The sequence below is a fragment of the Astatotilapia calliptera genome, chromosome 10 (genome assembly GCF_964374335.1).
Source record: "Astatotilapia calliptera chromosome 10, fAstCal68.1, whole genome shotgun sequence".
NCBI classification, from domain to species: Eukaryota; Metazoa; Chordata; class Actinopteri; order Cichliformes; family Cichlidae; genus Astatotilapia; species Astatotilapia calliptera.
In genome coordinates, this window is record NC_137431.1 from 18,617,161 (window position 1) to 18,632,456 (window position 15,296).

Genomic DNA, 15,296 nt, shown 5'->3' on the forward strand with positions numbered 1-15,296 from the left:
ACGGGAGCGTACAGTAGAAAGCATTCAGCTGGGTCATGCATTGCACAGTTTCCTCCAGAGGAGGCCTCAGAACAGTAGAGACAAAATCACTCCAGCATTTGGCTTTTCCTTCTTAATAAAAGTGACAGCCTTTTTCTCTCACAGTAACAAAACATACATGATCTCCTTTCTACAACATTTAGAAAAAACGTATAACAAAACTCCACAGAGGAAACTTCTTCCAGTGATGCTACGTAGTGTCACGGCTCATTTCCTCACTGTCTCTTTCATCCTTCCTGAAGGAGGCAGCAAGTGTCAAGCATGTCTAAAAGTTCCTCTGGGAAGCCAGTTTAAGTCCAAGCTAAAAGCCTTCACAGGTCCTCGGAGTGCAGCACAGATTAGATGCTGAATTATGACCGTCAAGCGGGACTTAAACAAGGAGGTACATTATTTTTCACGACATCTAGCTTTAGAAGCAAAGCCTGCGCTTGTATATAATCACATCAGGTCATTCTTATCAGCAGGCAGCAATCTGTAGTATCCAGAGATAAATCCCATTATACATGGGATATGATTCCCTGTCCTTAAACATTTAAAGTGTCCAGTTATTTCTGGTATGTCATTGTCTACTTTTCAGATGCAAAGACCTGATGTTGGATCGTTAGGTCCTCTGGCGTGGTAACTTTAAAGTCTCAGGTTTGGACATCTGACGGTTCAGTATTCAGGAGCCCCCCTACTGTCAGTAAGGGCAGGGCAGCTTGTCCCACCTTCCCCAGGTAGCGAGTCAAAGGCGTAGCAGCACCGCCGAAGGAGCAACAACAACCCCAAGCTGCAGCCTCTCCTGGGCCGGTGGGACAGGGAGGGGGTGGTGGGGGAGGGGGAAGAGATGAACTCGATGAAGGGCTGTGAGTTAAGACCGTGTCACGGCCCGGGTGCAGAATCGAGGACGGGCTTGAGTGTTTGTACGGAGAGCATGGGAAATGGGGAAGATGAGAGCCCCGGGAAGAAATGGGCGATGGGTTCGTGTAAGAGTGTGTGAGCAAGGTGGGCGCTGAGGCCACAGTTGGGAGAGAGCTGGATGTGAGAGATGATATCGGGTGTTTGCTGCAGTGGAAATGTGATTGCGGTAAACTGCATGATGGATGTACTCTGATAGGATAATAAAGGCTTGCGTTCTCATCTAGATAACGTCTCTTTGGCTCTTGTGTGAGCGGCAGTGTAAAATGTGATTGGCCTGGCGTGTTGGAGCTATGAGCAGAGAACAGGTCGGGGGGTTTGGGAAAATTAAGTAAAGAGGTCTCAGAGTTTGCAGTGGATGAGGATGAAGAGTGGAATGAAAGGTTTAATTCAGGTTCTAGTGCTGGGCAGGGTGGTAAGTGGGTATCTGCCTGGAGCTGTGAATCTGGGGCAGCAGACACATAGGAGGCGGCAGGGGCCAGGTATGTGGGTGCTGGGCCCCCTCTGTAAGAGCAGGCTGAGAGGATTGCAGAGGTTGTCTTGGAAGGGTCAATGGCTGCAGTGATGGAGGGAGTAAAGGTGGAGAAGGAGGGGGTGGGGGGCTCCTGAAGTCCTGTCAGAGACTGGTCGCGGAGGCACTTGAATCGGGGAGGTAAGTTGTGACGACCCGGTAACCCTGGGCGTGGCGGATCATGTCGCAGATTTCCCCGTTGAGCTCCAGCAGCTTGGAGCAGATCAGACTGAGGTCCTGCCGGGAACCGACCAGGGCGATTGTGCCCGTCTGGCCCAACGTTTGGTGACGGAAGTAGACGTTGAGCAGCGTCTGAACCTCACTCTCTGAGCTTCCGCCAAACACTCCGTTGGGCCACTGCCTCCTGAAATGGACACAAAAAGTATTATAATTATTACAGGTAGATATAAAGAGACATACTTTCTATATTCAATATTCAATGTAGCTTGATTCATTGGATCAAGCTACAAAGTATAAATACACAATTAATATATTCAACTTGATGAAATGTGTCCATAAGTACAGGAATGCCACTAGACCCACATCTATACCTTGCCAAATAACACCATATAGAATAAACTACGCAAGTAATTTTTCAGTTCGAACTCTTGCCTAAATATTCTGTAATTTATACAGATGCTATTGTTAAACATATCAGGTCTATCAATTTTGCCTCAGGTTTGGATATTCTCATCTTAACAGCTGCTTTTATATAGCGGTCATTCACCACTCCGGTATATCCCCATAAATAAGACAATCCCGTATAATCAAATATTTGTTTTAACTTCCCTAACCGTAACTTCAAAACACCTTTATCATATTGATTCTTTGGAAAAATAGACATTAAAAGTACAATTTATTCCTATTTCCATTCGATAATCTAAACCTAAAACCAATCATCCTACATTTAACTTTATCTTTATCAACTTAAATCTCCCCACTTCTTGATCTCAATAAGTCAAATGATAGGGTGAGGCAAGGTCTAAAAATGGTTTCACCCGAAGCTTACGCTGATAATGGACCACACCCTTTTTTTCACACCTTGGATCATGTGATGAGCCACATGAGCAATAGTGGGTCAACGACCCTCTTACGGGGCAATCCCCTCTAGGGCTTAAAATCTGGAAGTCTTCATCATTTGGTCTTAGAACTGAAGAAGCTTCTTGGATGAGAGGTGAAACATCTTCAAGACATTTAAAGAAGTTCAGTTGCTTTTCATTCCAAGCTCCTTAGAACAGGGGTGTCAAACTCAAATACACAGTGGGCCAAAATTCAAAACTGGAACAAAGTCGCGGGCTAACATTAATATTTACTGAAAAAAAAATCTTCCTCCAGATTTAAGAATGAATCTCTTCTTATGGACTCAAACAAGTTTTGCTGGAAAACTGAATATGGAACAAGCAAAGCTTAATACTAAACAATATATATATTAGCTGTATAATACCAGTAGGCCAGCTCTAATAATAATTTGGTATGGCTTCGCAGGCCAAATGTAATTAGGCTGTGGGCCAAATTTGGCCCGCGGGCCAGAGTTTGACACCTATGCCTTAGATCCTCCTCTACTTGTATTACAGGATTTCCAAATTTAAAGCCACAGAACTGTCCTACTTTACCTCATGCAAACATTACAATTTTACTTTCATTAGGATTTACACTTTCCTGTCTACACAACATCTTTCTACTCCATCTAAAGCCATCTGAAGCTCTGATTCTGTCAATACTACAATATCATCTGCGTACAGAAGCACAAGAGAGATAGATAGACCTCAACATCTCCCAAGCTTAAGTTTCTCAGCCAGGAATGACAGCCCTTTATAATGTCTACTTATTATATACTTCAAAATCATTTGTAAAGATTGGAGAAAGTGATGGGGACACAGTGTGTTCACATGGTCATTTTTTGGATCATTTGTTCTTTTACGTTGAGACAAAATAATAAAATCATTAAATCCCAGGATACACTCATGTATGCTGATGGCCTCGTGCTGCTCACCTGCATTCCTGGATGTAGCGCACGGCTTTGGTGAACTCATGGTTCCTAAGGCACTCCAGTATGGCCTGCACCGCTGCCTCTGAGGTGGGGAAGCTGGGCACAACCATGGCTGCCACCTGGGTGGCGTGTGAGTGAGTGTGGGCCAAGTGTTTGTGTTCCAAGTCGCTGGCTACGGCTGCCTCTGCTGCCTGCAGGCTGCTCTTCAGATCAGTAAGCTCTCGAGACATGTTCAGCAGCTAAGAGGTGGAGGGACAACAGATGGTGGTGGGTGAGTGTGTATGTGAAATTTATGTCTATATTAAAAGATTAAATGCTCAAGATCAAGTCTGCAGTGTAGGAGGGTTTTTCTAAGGGTCAACATCATTTTAATTTAACTAGTAAACCATACATATACTTATAAAAGCATATGTCTATTTAATAGGGGTGCAATGATACTCGTATCGATATTGAACCGTTCGATACAGTGCTTTCGGTTCGGTACGCATATGTATGAACAGTACAAAATTTGTAATTTATTTTATCAACTTTCCTTCTGACGATGCTGTCTGGGTTGAGCGCTCAGTGAATCTGCGTTCGACTACTTCGCCTAGGCTGCACTGTCGAGCGCAGATCCACTGAGAGTTCAACACAGACAGCATCTCAGAAGGAAGAGCGCAGGGCAAGCTAGCGAGACAGAAGCTCTCCTTGCAACATGGCAAATTGAACCTCCCCCACCCTCATTCAGATCTGGCGTTTGGAATTATTTTGGTTTTCATGTGACGTATGACCCTGAAGGTAAGTGCGTCATGGACTAAAGTAAAACAGTATGTTGGATGTGCCACGCAATGCTCAATTACATGGGTGGGAACTAGTGTGTTAGCGCAGTTAGCTCGTTAACGTGTTGGCCGTCTAGCCCCATGCATGCGGCGATCAGGGGTAGCTCGTTAACGGAGATTTGCCGTGTTGTGGCGTTAACGCTGACAGCACTAGTGGGAACACAACGAATATGACTGCACATTTACGCCAACGTCATCCTAGTGCAAAGACAAAAACAACAAGCATGCATGCTACAAACTTTACCCGAGTCATTTAGACAGCCGTTAGCACATGATTCTCCTTATGGGGACCTGATATGTTTAATATTGTGGCGAGCTCAGACAAGGTGGAGACGGAGGTGTCGTTTGGTCTTACTTCCCGTGAGCTAGCCAGGGAGCACAGCCGTTTATCGACATCTGCAGAAGAACACTGCCGCTAGCTAACTGCTCAGCGCGGCAACCGCACAGCAACAACACACAGAGCGCCCTCTGACCACGGAAGGACACACCGTCGCAGCGAGAAGGCGTCACCCGTCACTATGGCAACATAAACAAAACATAACTGTATAAACAGACCCCCGAACAGCCCTGACCCGCTACATAGCCCCGACCCGCTACATAGCCCCCACCTAAGGGGTCAGTCGTCCCCGACGACCCCATTACCCCACACAAAGTCCTGCAAATGTCCAGGTGCCTTCTTTTGGCGCACCGGCCGGTCACGACCGGTGGGGGAAAATTCACTCGGGTCAGAACATGGGGTGCCACCATCATCCCACTTCTGACAGCAATGTGGCGAGCTCAGACAGGGAGGAGACGGAGGTGTCGTTGGGTCTTGTTTCCCGTGAGCTAGCCAGGGAGCACAGCCGTTTATTGACATCTGCAGAAGAACACTGCCGCTAGCTAACGGCTCAGCGCGGCAACCGCACAGCAACAACAACAACAACACACAGGGCGCCCTCTGACCCCGGAAGGACACACCGTTGCTGCGAGAGGGCGTCACCCGTCACTATGGCAACATAAACAAAACATAACTGTACAAACAGAACCCCGAACAGCCCTGACCCGCTACAATATGCTGCTGAGAATATAACCCAGAAGAAGCGTATAGTATAGCTTTTATTTTGGAAAGAGCCATTTCTCTGTAATAAACTCTCTTTTCCAAAGATGAGTGATTCCTCAATCAGATACAGGGCTTGCAAAATCGCTAGCCCGACGTCCCGGGGCTAGCGATCTTTTCCAGTCGGGCTACCAAAATCTATCTCTGCCCTGCCCCTCGGGCTATTGTAGGAAGGAAAAATATATGTCAATGCTTTTGCATTCTTTCGGAAATGTAGCTGGGTAATTATGTCATTGGCATCGGTGAGCCACTGTCAATATGTGACATTGAAATCGCGTTTGAATTTGCGCTTGTGTTTTGCTTTCACTTTGCAAATGTCCAGGTGCCTTCTTTTGGCGCACCGGCCGGTCACGACCGGCGGGGGAAAAGTCACTCGGGTCAGAACATGGGGTGCCACCATCATCCCACTTCTGACAACAATGTGGCGAGCTCAGACAAGGGGGAGACGGAGGTGTCGTTTGGTCTTACTTCCCGTGAGCTAGCCAGGGAGCACAGCCGTTTATTGACATCTGCAGAAGAACACTGCCGCTAGCTAACTGCTCAGCGCGGCAACCGCACAGCAACAACACACAGAGCGCCCTCTGACCCCGGAAGGACACACCGTCGCAGCGAGAAGGCGTCACCCGTCACTATGGCAACATAAACAAAACATAACTGTATAAACAGACCCCCGAACAGCCCTGACCCGCTACATAGCCCCCACCTAAGGGGTCAGTCGTCCCCGACGACCCCATTACCCCACACAAAGTCATGCAAATGTCCAGGTGCCTTCTTTTGGCGCACCGGCCGGTCACGACCGGTGGGGGAAAAATCACTCGGGTCAGAACATGGGGTGCCACCATCATCCCACTTCTGACAGCAATGTGGCGAGCTCAGACAAGGAGGAGACGGAGGTGTCGTTGGGTCTTGTTTCCCGTGAGCTAGCCAGGGAGCACAGCCGTTTATTGACATCTGCAGAAGAACACTGCCGCTAGCTAACGGCTCAGCGCGGCAACCGCACAGCAACAACAACAACAACACACAGGGCGCCCTCTGACCCCGGAAGGACACACCGTCGCAGCGAGAGGGCGTCACCCGTCACTATGGCAACATAAACAAAACATAACTGTACAAACAGAACCCCGAACAGCCCTGACCCGCTACAATATGCTGCTGAGAATATAACCCAGAAGAAGCGTATAGTATAGCTTTTATTTTGGAAAGAGCCATTTCTCTGTAATAAACTCTCTTTTCCAAAGATGAGTGATTCCTCAATCAGATACAGGGCTTGCAAAATCGCTAGCCCGACGTCCCGGGGCTAGCGATCTTTTCCAGTCGGGCTACCAAAATCTATCTCTGCCCTGCCCCTCGGGCTATTGTAGGAAGGAAAAATATATGTCAATGCTTTTGCATTCTTTCGGAAATGTAGCTGGGTAATTATGTCATTAGCATCGGTGAGCCACTGTCAATATGTGACATTGAAATCGCGTTTGAATTTGCGCTTGTGTTTTGCTTTCACTTTGCAAATGTCCAGGTGCCTTCTTTTGGCGCACCGGCCGGTCACGACCGGCGGGGGAAAAGTCACTCGGGTCAGAACATGGGGTGCCACCATCATCCCACTTCTGACAACAATGTGGCGAGCTCAGACAAGGGGGAGACGGAGGTGTCGTTTGGTCTTACTTCCCGTGAGCTAGCCAGGGAGCACAGCCGTTTATTAACATCTGCAGAAGAACACTGCCGCTAGCTAACTGCTCAGCGCGGCAACCGCACAGCAACAACACACAGAGCGCCCTCTGACCCCGGAAGGACACACCGTCGCAGCGAGAAGGCGTCACCCGTCACTATGGCAACATAAACAAAACATAACTGTATAAACAGATCCCCGAACAGCCCTGACCCGCTACATAGCCCCCACCTAAGGGGTCAGTCGTCCCCGACGACCCCATTACCCCACACAAAGTCCTGCAAATGTCCAGGTGCCTTCTTTTGGCGCACCGGCCGGTCACGACCGGTGGGGGAAAAGTCACTCGGGTCAGAACATGGGGTGCCACCATCATCCCACTTCTGACAGCAATGTGGCGAGCTCAGACAGGGAGGAGACGGAGGTGTCATTGGGTCTTGTTTCCCGTGAGCTAGCAAGGGAGCACAGCCGTTTATTGACATCTGCAGAAGAACACTGCCGCCGTTTATTGACATCTGCAGAAGAACACTGCCGCTAGCTAACGGCTCAGCTAACGGCTCAGCGCGGCACAGCAACAACAACAACAACACACAGGGCGCCCTCTGACCCCGGAAGGACACACCGTTGCAGCGAGAGGGCGTCACCCGTCACTATGGCAACATAAACAAAACATAACTGTACAAACAGAACCCCGAACAGCCCTGACCCGCTACAATATGCTGCTGAGAATATAACCCAGAAGAAGCGTATAGTATAGCTTTTATTTTGGAAAGAGCCATTTCTCTGTAATAAACTCTCTTTTCCAAAGATGAGTGATTCCTCAATCAGATACAGGGCTTGCAAAATCGCTAGCCCGACGTCCCGGGGCTAGCGATCTTTTCCAGTCGGGCTACCAAAATCTATCTCTGCCCTGCCCGTCGGGCTATTGTAGGAAGGAAAAATATATGTCAATGCTTTTGCATTCTTTCGGAAATGTAGCTGGGCTGTAGCTGGAAATGTAGCTGGCCATTTGCTTCAAAAAGCAAATGGCCTAGATCTTGGTTCCACTTGTCTCTTACCCGTGACTTCAGTGGAAATTTCAAATTCAGGATCTGACACAGACTGATTCATGTCCTACACAGTTCTTACAAGTTCATAGAAATTTCTGTTCAATTAGAACCAAGTATTTGAGTTGATGATTGTAATTTTTATACAATGTTGTAATTTGTTTTTCAACAATTTTTTGATTAATGTTTTGTTTCCTTTACAATATTATACATTAAAGTATAATATTGTAAAGGAAACAAAACAGGAAACAAAACATCAATCAAAAAATTGCTCTCTTTTTTATTCGGGCTACTTACATTTATTTTGGGTTACCAAAAACTGAAGAGTCCCTGCCCGAAGGGCTACCAGGGATTTTGAAATTTTGAGAACCCTGAGATATATTTATTTTTTTAATTACTTTTGTTTCAGCAACATTAAATTTAAAAACTGTACTTTTGAGTTAAAATATATATTTATAATTTTAATAAATGACAAATTAAAAAGGCATGAACATTTTTTTTGTATCGAAAAAATATCGAACCGTGACACCAAAGTATCGAACTGAACCGAACCGTGAATTTTGTGTATCGTTGCACCCCTACTATTTAAATAAAAATAATGTGGCTCTATATATCATAGACATTTTTCTTAGAATGTTCCTTATCATACAGCTGGATGATACAAGGAAAGACCAAGTCACAAGGGGAAATTGCCCTAGTTGATATCAATCACACTGACCTAGAAAACCTCAAATTTGATGGACATTTAATGTTTAACTAATACATTTAGAACAACAACAGTCATGCAGATCTTGGTATTTAATGTGTTTGATTGTGAATTACTTGGACTCTGAATCCTCTCACATAGACATAAGGGAACCAGCATGTTCCTCTGTTAGCCTGCAAGTCACACTTAATGAAGAATGATTTGACTCACCTCAGGCACAGAGCTTATTGCATGAACTTGACCAATGAGCGAGCAGTAGGACTGGAACAGAAGGAGGAGCTGAAAGTGAAGCTTGTAAAGCCTCTGACAAAGCTCCAGTTGCTGGAAGACACAAGTGACAAAAAAAAGCTAAGATTTATCAGAAGCAGAGATCACAAACAATCACAATCACAAATTGTTGTAAGCACATGCAAAGGAATACAAACACGTGACAACAAAACTGACTGATTCAGTTGTGCAAAGTTAATTAAGCAGTTTAAGAGGAATCTAGAGTGAAGTGAAGAGAACTTACTGCAAGAGACTCCATTTGCTAGACAGCGAGAGAGCATGTTAGGGCATCAAGAGTGAAGTGAGAGGAAGACAAAGTATCAATCAAACACATGCACAGCAAGTTAAAAATCCTGACTGTTTACAGCCAGGCTGCCAAGAATTAATCAACACTGTAGAGAAAAAACAGCAACTTTAAACTTAACGACTCCGGCACGGAAAAGAAATTTCAGGAGGATATAACGATATAGAGACAGAGCCAGCGTGCAAAGAGGGCAAACATTTCAATCCACAGAGAAAGAAAGCCATTAATACAACACAAAGATTAAGCTACATAGACTGAATCAATTTGCCAGTAAAAATCTGTGCTTTCATTGGTACAGTAAATAATAAATAAAGTTGTTTGTACCTTCTCCTCTGAATCTCCAGGTTGGCAGGTAACCACACTGTCACCAGGACATCTGGGAAATGTGTCCTTACAGTTCCTGAGCCACTGAAAGACAATAAACGGAAAACTTCATTGGAAAGAGGAGTGGACAGAAGAAAAGGTGGTAAATATTTTATCTGGCACACATTTGAAGGAGGAAATAAGTAAACGTGCACTTACCAATACAGCAGCCTCCTCTTTGGTGTTGTAAGTATCCAGGTACTCTTGCAGCTCCAGTGCACTGAACTTCATCTTTTCGAGGAGGCCGTAGGACATGATCTATACAGACCAACAAGAAGAAAGGAGCAGTAAAAATGAGCTCAGTATTAGATTTGTCTTTGGGGTTTTTAGACTCCCATAGACTGAAGCAGCTACAATACTGTGATCAGCAAGAAGCCTGCCAACTGTACTCACCGTGTCAGCATCAATGTAAATGGTAGGACAATCTGAGCATGTGGTGAGCATCTGTGAGGACCTGAGAAACTTTGATCCAATGCCTCTTAATCCCTCGCCAAGATAAGTGGCAACATCTTTTGTTAAGGTGCAGAATTTTCCCTGGATGTTCTGGAAAAAGACACTGTACTGTAATTCATGCTAATGGAAGAGATATAATATATTATTATACATAATATGAGTGATAGCTTGAAAAAAATGGGTGTACAAAAAACAAGAAATACAAACATAAAAAACAAAACAAAAAAAACCCCTAAAGGTAATCCTTCATGTGATGTACCTTAAAGAGTGATGAGAAGACCTGAAATGTGTAGACAGCACATGACCCATCTGAGTCTGTTACAAGCTGGTTGATGTGGCAGCGCCATGCCTCCTCGGCATCGTCACACACCGTGGGTTGGAACGCTGCCAAGATGGCGGAAAAAAATGGAGAGGGGGGAGGAGGAAACCCAAGGTCCTCCAAATCATCAACATCATCACGCAAGCTTTAACAACAGAGATGAGAAAGAAGTGAGTCTGTGCTGTTTGCACCCAGTACGATAAGTATTTGAAAAATGTATCTAACAGGGTTTAATAATATCTCAAAAATGTTAAAAATAGGCAAAACATCCATGAATAATGTCCCATTAGGTTTTTTCTGGCTTAGTAGTTACGCTTTGGGAGTCATTTTCTGTTGCACTATTAAACAAAATCTACATTTTCTGCCATTTTTGGTCATTATCAGAGTTTCTATTGTTGATCAAACGCAACAAAACTGGTGATTTTCCTTTGGCTTGAGCGAAAACTTCTTTCCGTGTGCCACCAAAAGTTTTTACGGTAGGAAAAACCCTGACAGAGACTCTGGCAACAATCCAGCAGTGTATTCAGCATGCAGGGATTAATATTTAAATCCTGTCTTTCAAACTTACCTGGGCAGACAGTTTGGGTCTAGAAAATCCAGTGGAGGCTGGCAATAGTCTGGGTTAAGACCACGGTCCAGATTTGGCAGCTGATTTTGAGGTTGCCCCGGCAAATCCAGAGTGAAGCTCTCTCCACAGTCGGAGCCGGGGGGGAGCTCGTTGACACTCAGCGACAGTTCATCATCCTGGGCCTGAGTGTCCTCGTCCTCACCACACACCCTCACCTGAGAAAACAAAAGCATTACATTTTTGATGTTTCAAAATGTATCTAGGCAAACAACACATCCACGTCCAAGTCTATTATTTCTCACATGTAGACCAATGTGATCGTCATGGAGAGCTCCCTGGCTCGGGGTGGTGGCGTTGAGGGACTGGGGGTCAGCAGATGTGTCGTATGAAGTAGACAGAGAATCGGTGTGATTGGTTTCCTCTGATGGAGACGGGTTGGTCTGGAACAGGGAGGCAAATCATGAATGTTGACTCAGGAAAAATAATAAGCCTTTTAAGGCTTCAGAGGATTTTTAATGTGTTGATTCAGCAGCTAAGGCTACACACAAGCTGAGAATGGGAGAGGCTCTGGCTAGTTGAAGACTCCTCTTCCTCTGATGACTCGTCTGAATCGTGAGGGTCTTCGTGACCCAGACTGGGGGTACTGCCTGAGTGCTGGCTCTCCTCCAGCAGGTCGCGCAGCTCTGTGCTGTCCAGAGATCGCCGGCGCACACCCCAGTTAAAGTTATCGACAGTCTCACCCTAGATTTAAAAAAACACAACAACAACAAACACACACATACATGTTGGAAGACATGGACACAATGAACGGTAGAAGTAAAATCCCTGCGATGAAGGGAACATTTTTACTTTAATCTCTCAAAACACAAAATAATTGCTTTAGTTACAAGAACAAGATGCAAGATGGACTGTTATTCATGGCATGAATATATGATTATATGTTGGAAAGGTTGTTTTCAGCCTGTAAAATTATCTTTTATAATAACTATAACATATTTATCTCTATTTAAAAAATAGCAGTGCTGTCATAAATGTCGTTCTGCAATCAAGCCGTGAGAGCAAAATGAAGCACAAAGAGGATTTTGTTTTTACGTTCCAGATCAAAACAAAAGAGGCAGGAACACCAAAGAGCTGATGAAGGCTAATGTTAAGTACTCAATGTGAGGGACTTACCTGGAGCTCCTAGGCAGCGAGGGGAAGAAAGAGAGAGACAGAGTTAGAGAGAAAGAGATGAGGTGGGAGGACAGAGAAATACTTTTCAAATATGTTGAAGAAAGACAGGTGGATAAGTTGAAAGACACAGTAAAGGTAAAATGAAAGAAAGGACCACTGTGTCAGCATAAATCAAATGAACACAGGTGAAATACAGTATTATTGTGACTCTCACCTCTCCATCCTCCAGCTCCACATCCAGGAAGTCAAAGTCTCTGAAAACCCTAAACTGCTGCTCACTGGCGGTGTCATCTAATGTGTCCTCTCTGGTACCACCGTCCTCAGATGACACGCCGCTCTCCCGCACCTCCATCATGTCCAAGTCACCACAGGATGAGAAGATCACCTGACAAGAAGACAGAAACAGGTTTTTAGACTTGTCAGAGGCAATTAGTGAAGCCATCTTAATAACAGAAACATCCCCAGAAAACTTTAGAGGTTTTACTCCCTCTACAAAATAGAAACAAAAAAAACAGAAATACAAGCTTGAATTTTGTTGACTGTGTACATAAAGAACAAGTACAACAAGGAAGTTAGCTTACAGATGGGTTCTTGGTAAGTCCAACTTCTTGTCCACATAGAGACAAAACGCTCACCAGCTTCTCTCTGGTTCTTTTCTGCATGTAGAAGAAAAACTCATCAGTAAAGTGATGGATTTTCTTCTCGCTTCACATGCCTCATGCTTTGATGATCAAGGGATAATTTCTAAGCATGTTATAAACAGAAAGTTTTAAATCTGTTTTTCTTGGGCTATTTGAGGTCAGTATGCTAAAGAAGAATGACTTGATCAACACATTTTAATATAATATTCTTTTACAAGTCTTACAAAACCAAGCAGCACTGATGTGAAACCTTAGTTTTGGGCATTGATGCTACCTGAGATAACTGTGGTCGCCTCCAGCTGACAGGCACCAGAATGGTGTTGGAATTGGATCCAGAAGAAGTGGAGGAAGTACTGCGGGTCACAGCCATGGCTCTGGCTTTCCCCTCTCTACCCCCTGATCCTTGGAGCTCATCAAAACGGCGCCCGATCACCGGTGTCTGGGAAGATAACAAACAGAAAGACATGCAAATTTTTTGATGATTTGCATATTGCATGCGTTGAGGAAATCCTTTTCTATTTATGACCTAGCAAAACATGGGGGTGTACTGTAACTGCAAGTCAATGATGGGCATTTACAAAAAGAAGCTCAGTAGCAGCAGCTTTCTTACCTCAGAGATGTCAAATGTGAAATCCAGAGTTTTCCCAGGGAGAGCTTTAGCAGAGCCGTCCCACACTCTGCTGACCTCTAGGTTGGAAAGATCACCCTGTGTGTGGCCGTACACTGGATGAACAAGGCTGGCAGAGCGTGATACCACCAGCTTCAAGATGTTTAAGGCATCCTTCCAGTGTACTGTCTATAAAGTCACATGTCAAAGACAGAGTAAGAGAAACAGCAGTGCATGCAGTGCATTTCTCTAAAATGAAGACCGAGTACTGTCCGACACTCACCTGGACAAACTTCTCAATGGTCTTCAGGACATCAGCGTTGAACTGTTTGACCTGCACAGCAGTCAGGTCCATGTGGCTAAGCAGACAGTAGATGATTTGGAGGAGAGACTGTTGCATACTGGGAAGTCCCTTATCCAGCAGCTTGGAGAGAGAAAGTCACATTCAGTAAGCACGCAGACATAAACCCAATCTTGCTTAAGGGCAAAGTCAATATGTGTATAACCAACTTGTATAACTTGTATAACTTGACTGTAAATTATTGGATTGTCTTTTAACAACTGGCTGAACAGTGAACAGGACAGGCTTCCAACAAATAATCAGCACAAACCACTCACTCAACATTCTTGCACCAGCTTCCATAGAAACATCCGATAAATGTAAAATCCTAAAAATAGAGAAAGATAAGACATATTTTCATATATAGAAGCACTTACCTCAGCCATATAGGTGACCATGTTGAGCGTTATGTCAGAGAAAGCCTCGTGAAGGTAGCGGCAAACCACGCTGACCCAGGAGAAAGGGTCCCTCGTGTAGGAACGTGTCTTATAGAGCGTCATCACATGTGCCAGATGGGACAGCTTTGTGTTCTTTTCCACCAAACATACCTGAGAAAGTAAACAAAAAAGCAGACAGACACGTTATGTGAGAAATATTGCCTTTTTTGATCTTTTAGTTGTTCTTCTGTGTTTTGAAATGTCAGGTTTTTCCAATCCACTCTGGCTTTTTATCTTTCTCCAAATATACATCTTTACTGTTTGTCTAACAAACCTAAAAAAAAGTCAAAGGAAGTAAAGCAAAAGCAAACTAAAGCCTAGACTCAGCCCACTTGAAGAATCCATAGTATTGCAGTACCTGTGCAATCCTCTCAGCACTTTCCTTACAGAACTGATTTGGGTGGCTAAAGTGCTGGACCAGGTGAGGAAGCAGACACAGCACATTCAGAGGAAAGCCTACACAGGGAGAAGAGTTTGAACTTCAGATACAGCCAGTATAAATAAAAATAAACACGTTGCCGTACGACTACTAAACGATACAATATAAAATCCTCAGTACCTACCTATAGACTGTGAGCTGTCGACAACAGGCACGCGGGAGACTGGCGTGAGCTGGCAGAATAGCTGTAAGGTCAGGTCAGATGTAGCCTGGGAGGTAAATCCCTTCAACAAAAGCTGTTGAATCCCAGAGAACCCGCTCCACCTCAGCTGAGCCTGCAGCTTCTCCAGGCGCTCACGGTTCTCTGCTCTGTCTAAGGGCACCTGGGAAATGAGAGATTTTGGCTTAAGTGAAGCTGAAAGTTGCTTGTGGTACTTATTGTCTTCCACCTGCAAACTGAATATCTGAGATGCTAAAACAATGAATGAATCAATAGCCAGTTGCTAGGTCTGTGGTGGCCTTGAATTAATAGGTTCCAAAGCTTTCTTTCATTTTAAAATAGAAGCAGTGTGAGCGTCTTAGGATGACGTAGTCTTCGTGGCATTAAGGGAAAACACAGGTTACAGGGAATGTTTGCTTTCTTCTGCTTAATCTTGGCTTTAAGTTAACTGTTGTTTTTACA

At 44.7% G+C, this 15,296-nt stretch overlaps 1 protein-coding gene across 6 annotated transcripts in view; it reads right to left on the reverse strand.

Annotated features, from left to right (window-relative positions):
* Window positions 1–1,514: 1,514 nt before the first annotated feature.
* fryb (furry homolog b (Drosophila)) overlaps window positions 1,515–15,296 on the reverse strand; it is a 55,671-nt gene continuing 41,889 nt past the window's right edge. For 3 of the 6 annotated variants that reach the window (XM_026181029.2, XM_026181024.2, XM_080307575.1), the window contains exons 48-67: window positions 14,799–14,997; window positions 14,594–14,691; window positions 14,176–14,346; window positions 13,742–13,882; window positions 13,462–13,647; window positions 13,126–13,290; window positions 12,792–12,866; window positions 12,425–12,595; window positions 12,211–12,219; window positions 11,584–11,778; window positions 11,340–11,477; window positions 11,038–11,252; window positions 10,410–10,614; window positions 10,091–10,240; window positions 9,857–9,955; window positions 9,659–9,742; window positions 9,275–9,292; window positions 8,974–9,084; window positions 3,441–3,676; window positions 1,515–1,811 (exon numbers count right to left, since the gene is read on the reverse strand). In XM_026181029.2, the coding sequence (XP_026036814.1) occupies window positions 1,553–1,811; window positions 3,441–3,676; window positions 8,974–9,084; window positions 9,275–9,292; window positions 9,659–9,742; window positions 9,857–9,955; window positions 10,091–10,240; window positions 10,410–10,614; window positions 11,038–11,252; window positions 11,340–11,477; window positions 11,584–11,778; window positions 12,211–12,219; window positions 12,425–12,595; window positions 12,792–12,866; window positions 13,126–13,290; window positions 13,462–13,647; window positions 13,742–13,882; window positions 14,176–14,346; window positions 14,594–14,691; window positions 14,799–14,997 (2,925 nt within the window). In that variant the 3' untranslated portion in view covers window positions 1,515–1,552. The remainder of the gene's footprint in view (window positions 1,812–3,440; window positions 3,677–8,973; window positions 9,085–9,274; window positions 9,293–9,658; window positions 9,743–9,856; window positions 9,956–10,090; window positions 10,241–10,409; window positions 10,615–11,037; window positions 11,253–11,339; window positions 11,478–11,583; window positions 11,779–12,210; window positions 12,220–12,424; window positions 12,596–12,791; window positions 12,867–13,125; window positions 13,291–13,461; window positions 13,648–13,741; window positions 13,883–14,175; window positions 14,347–14,593; window positions 14,692–14,798; window positions 14,998–15,296) is intronic. The other 3 variants (XM_026181025.2, XM_026181022.2, XM_026181030.2) reach the window with 2 other exon arrangements.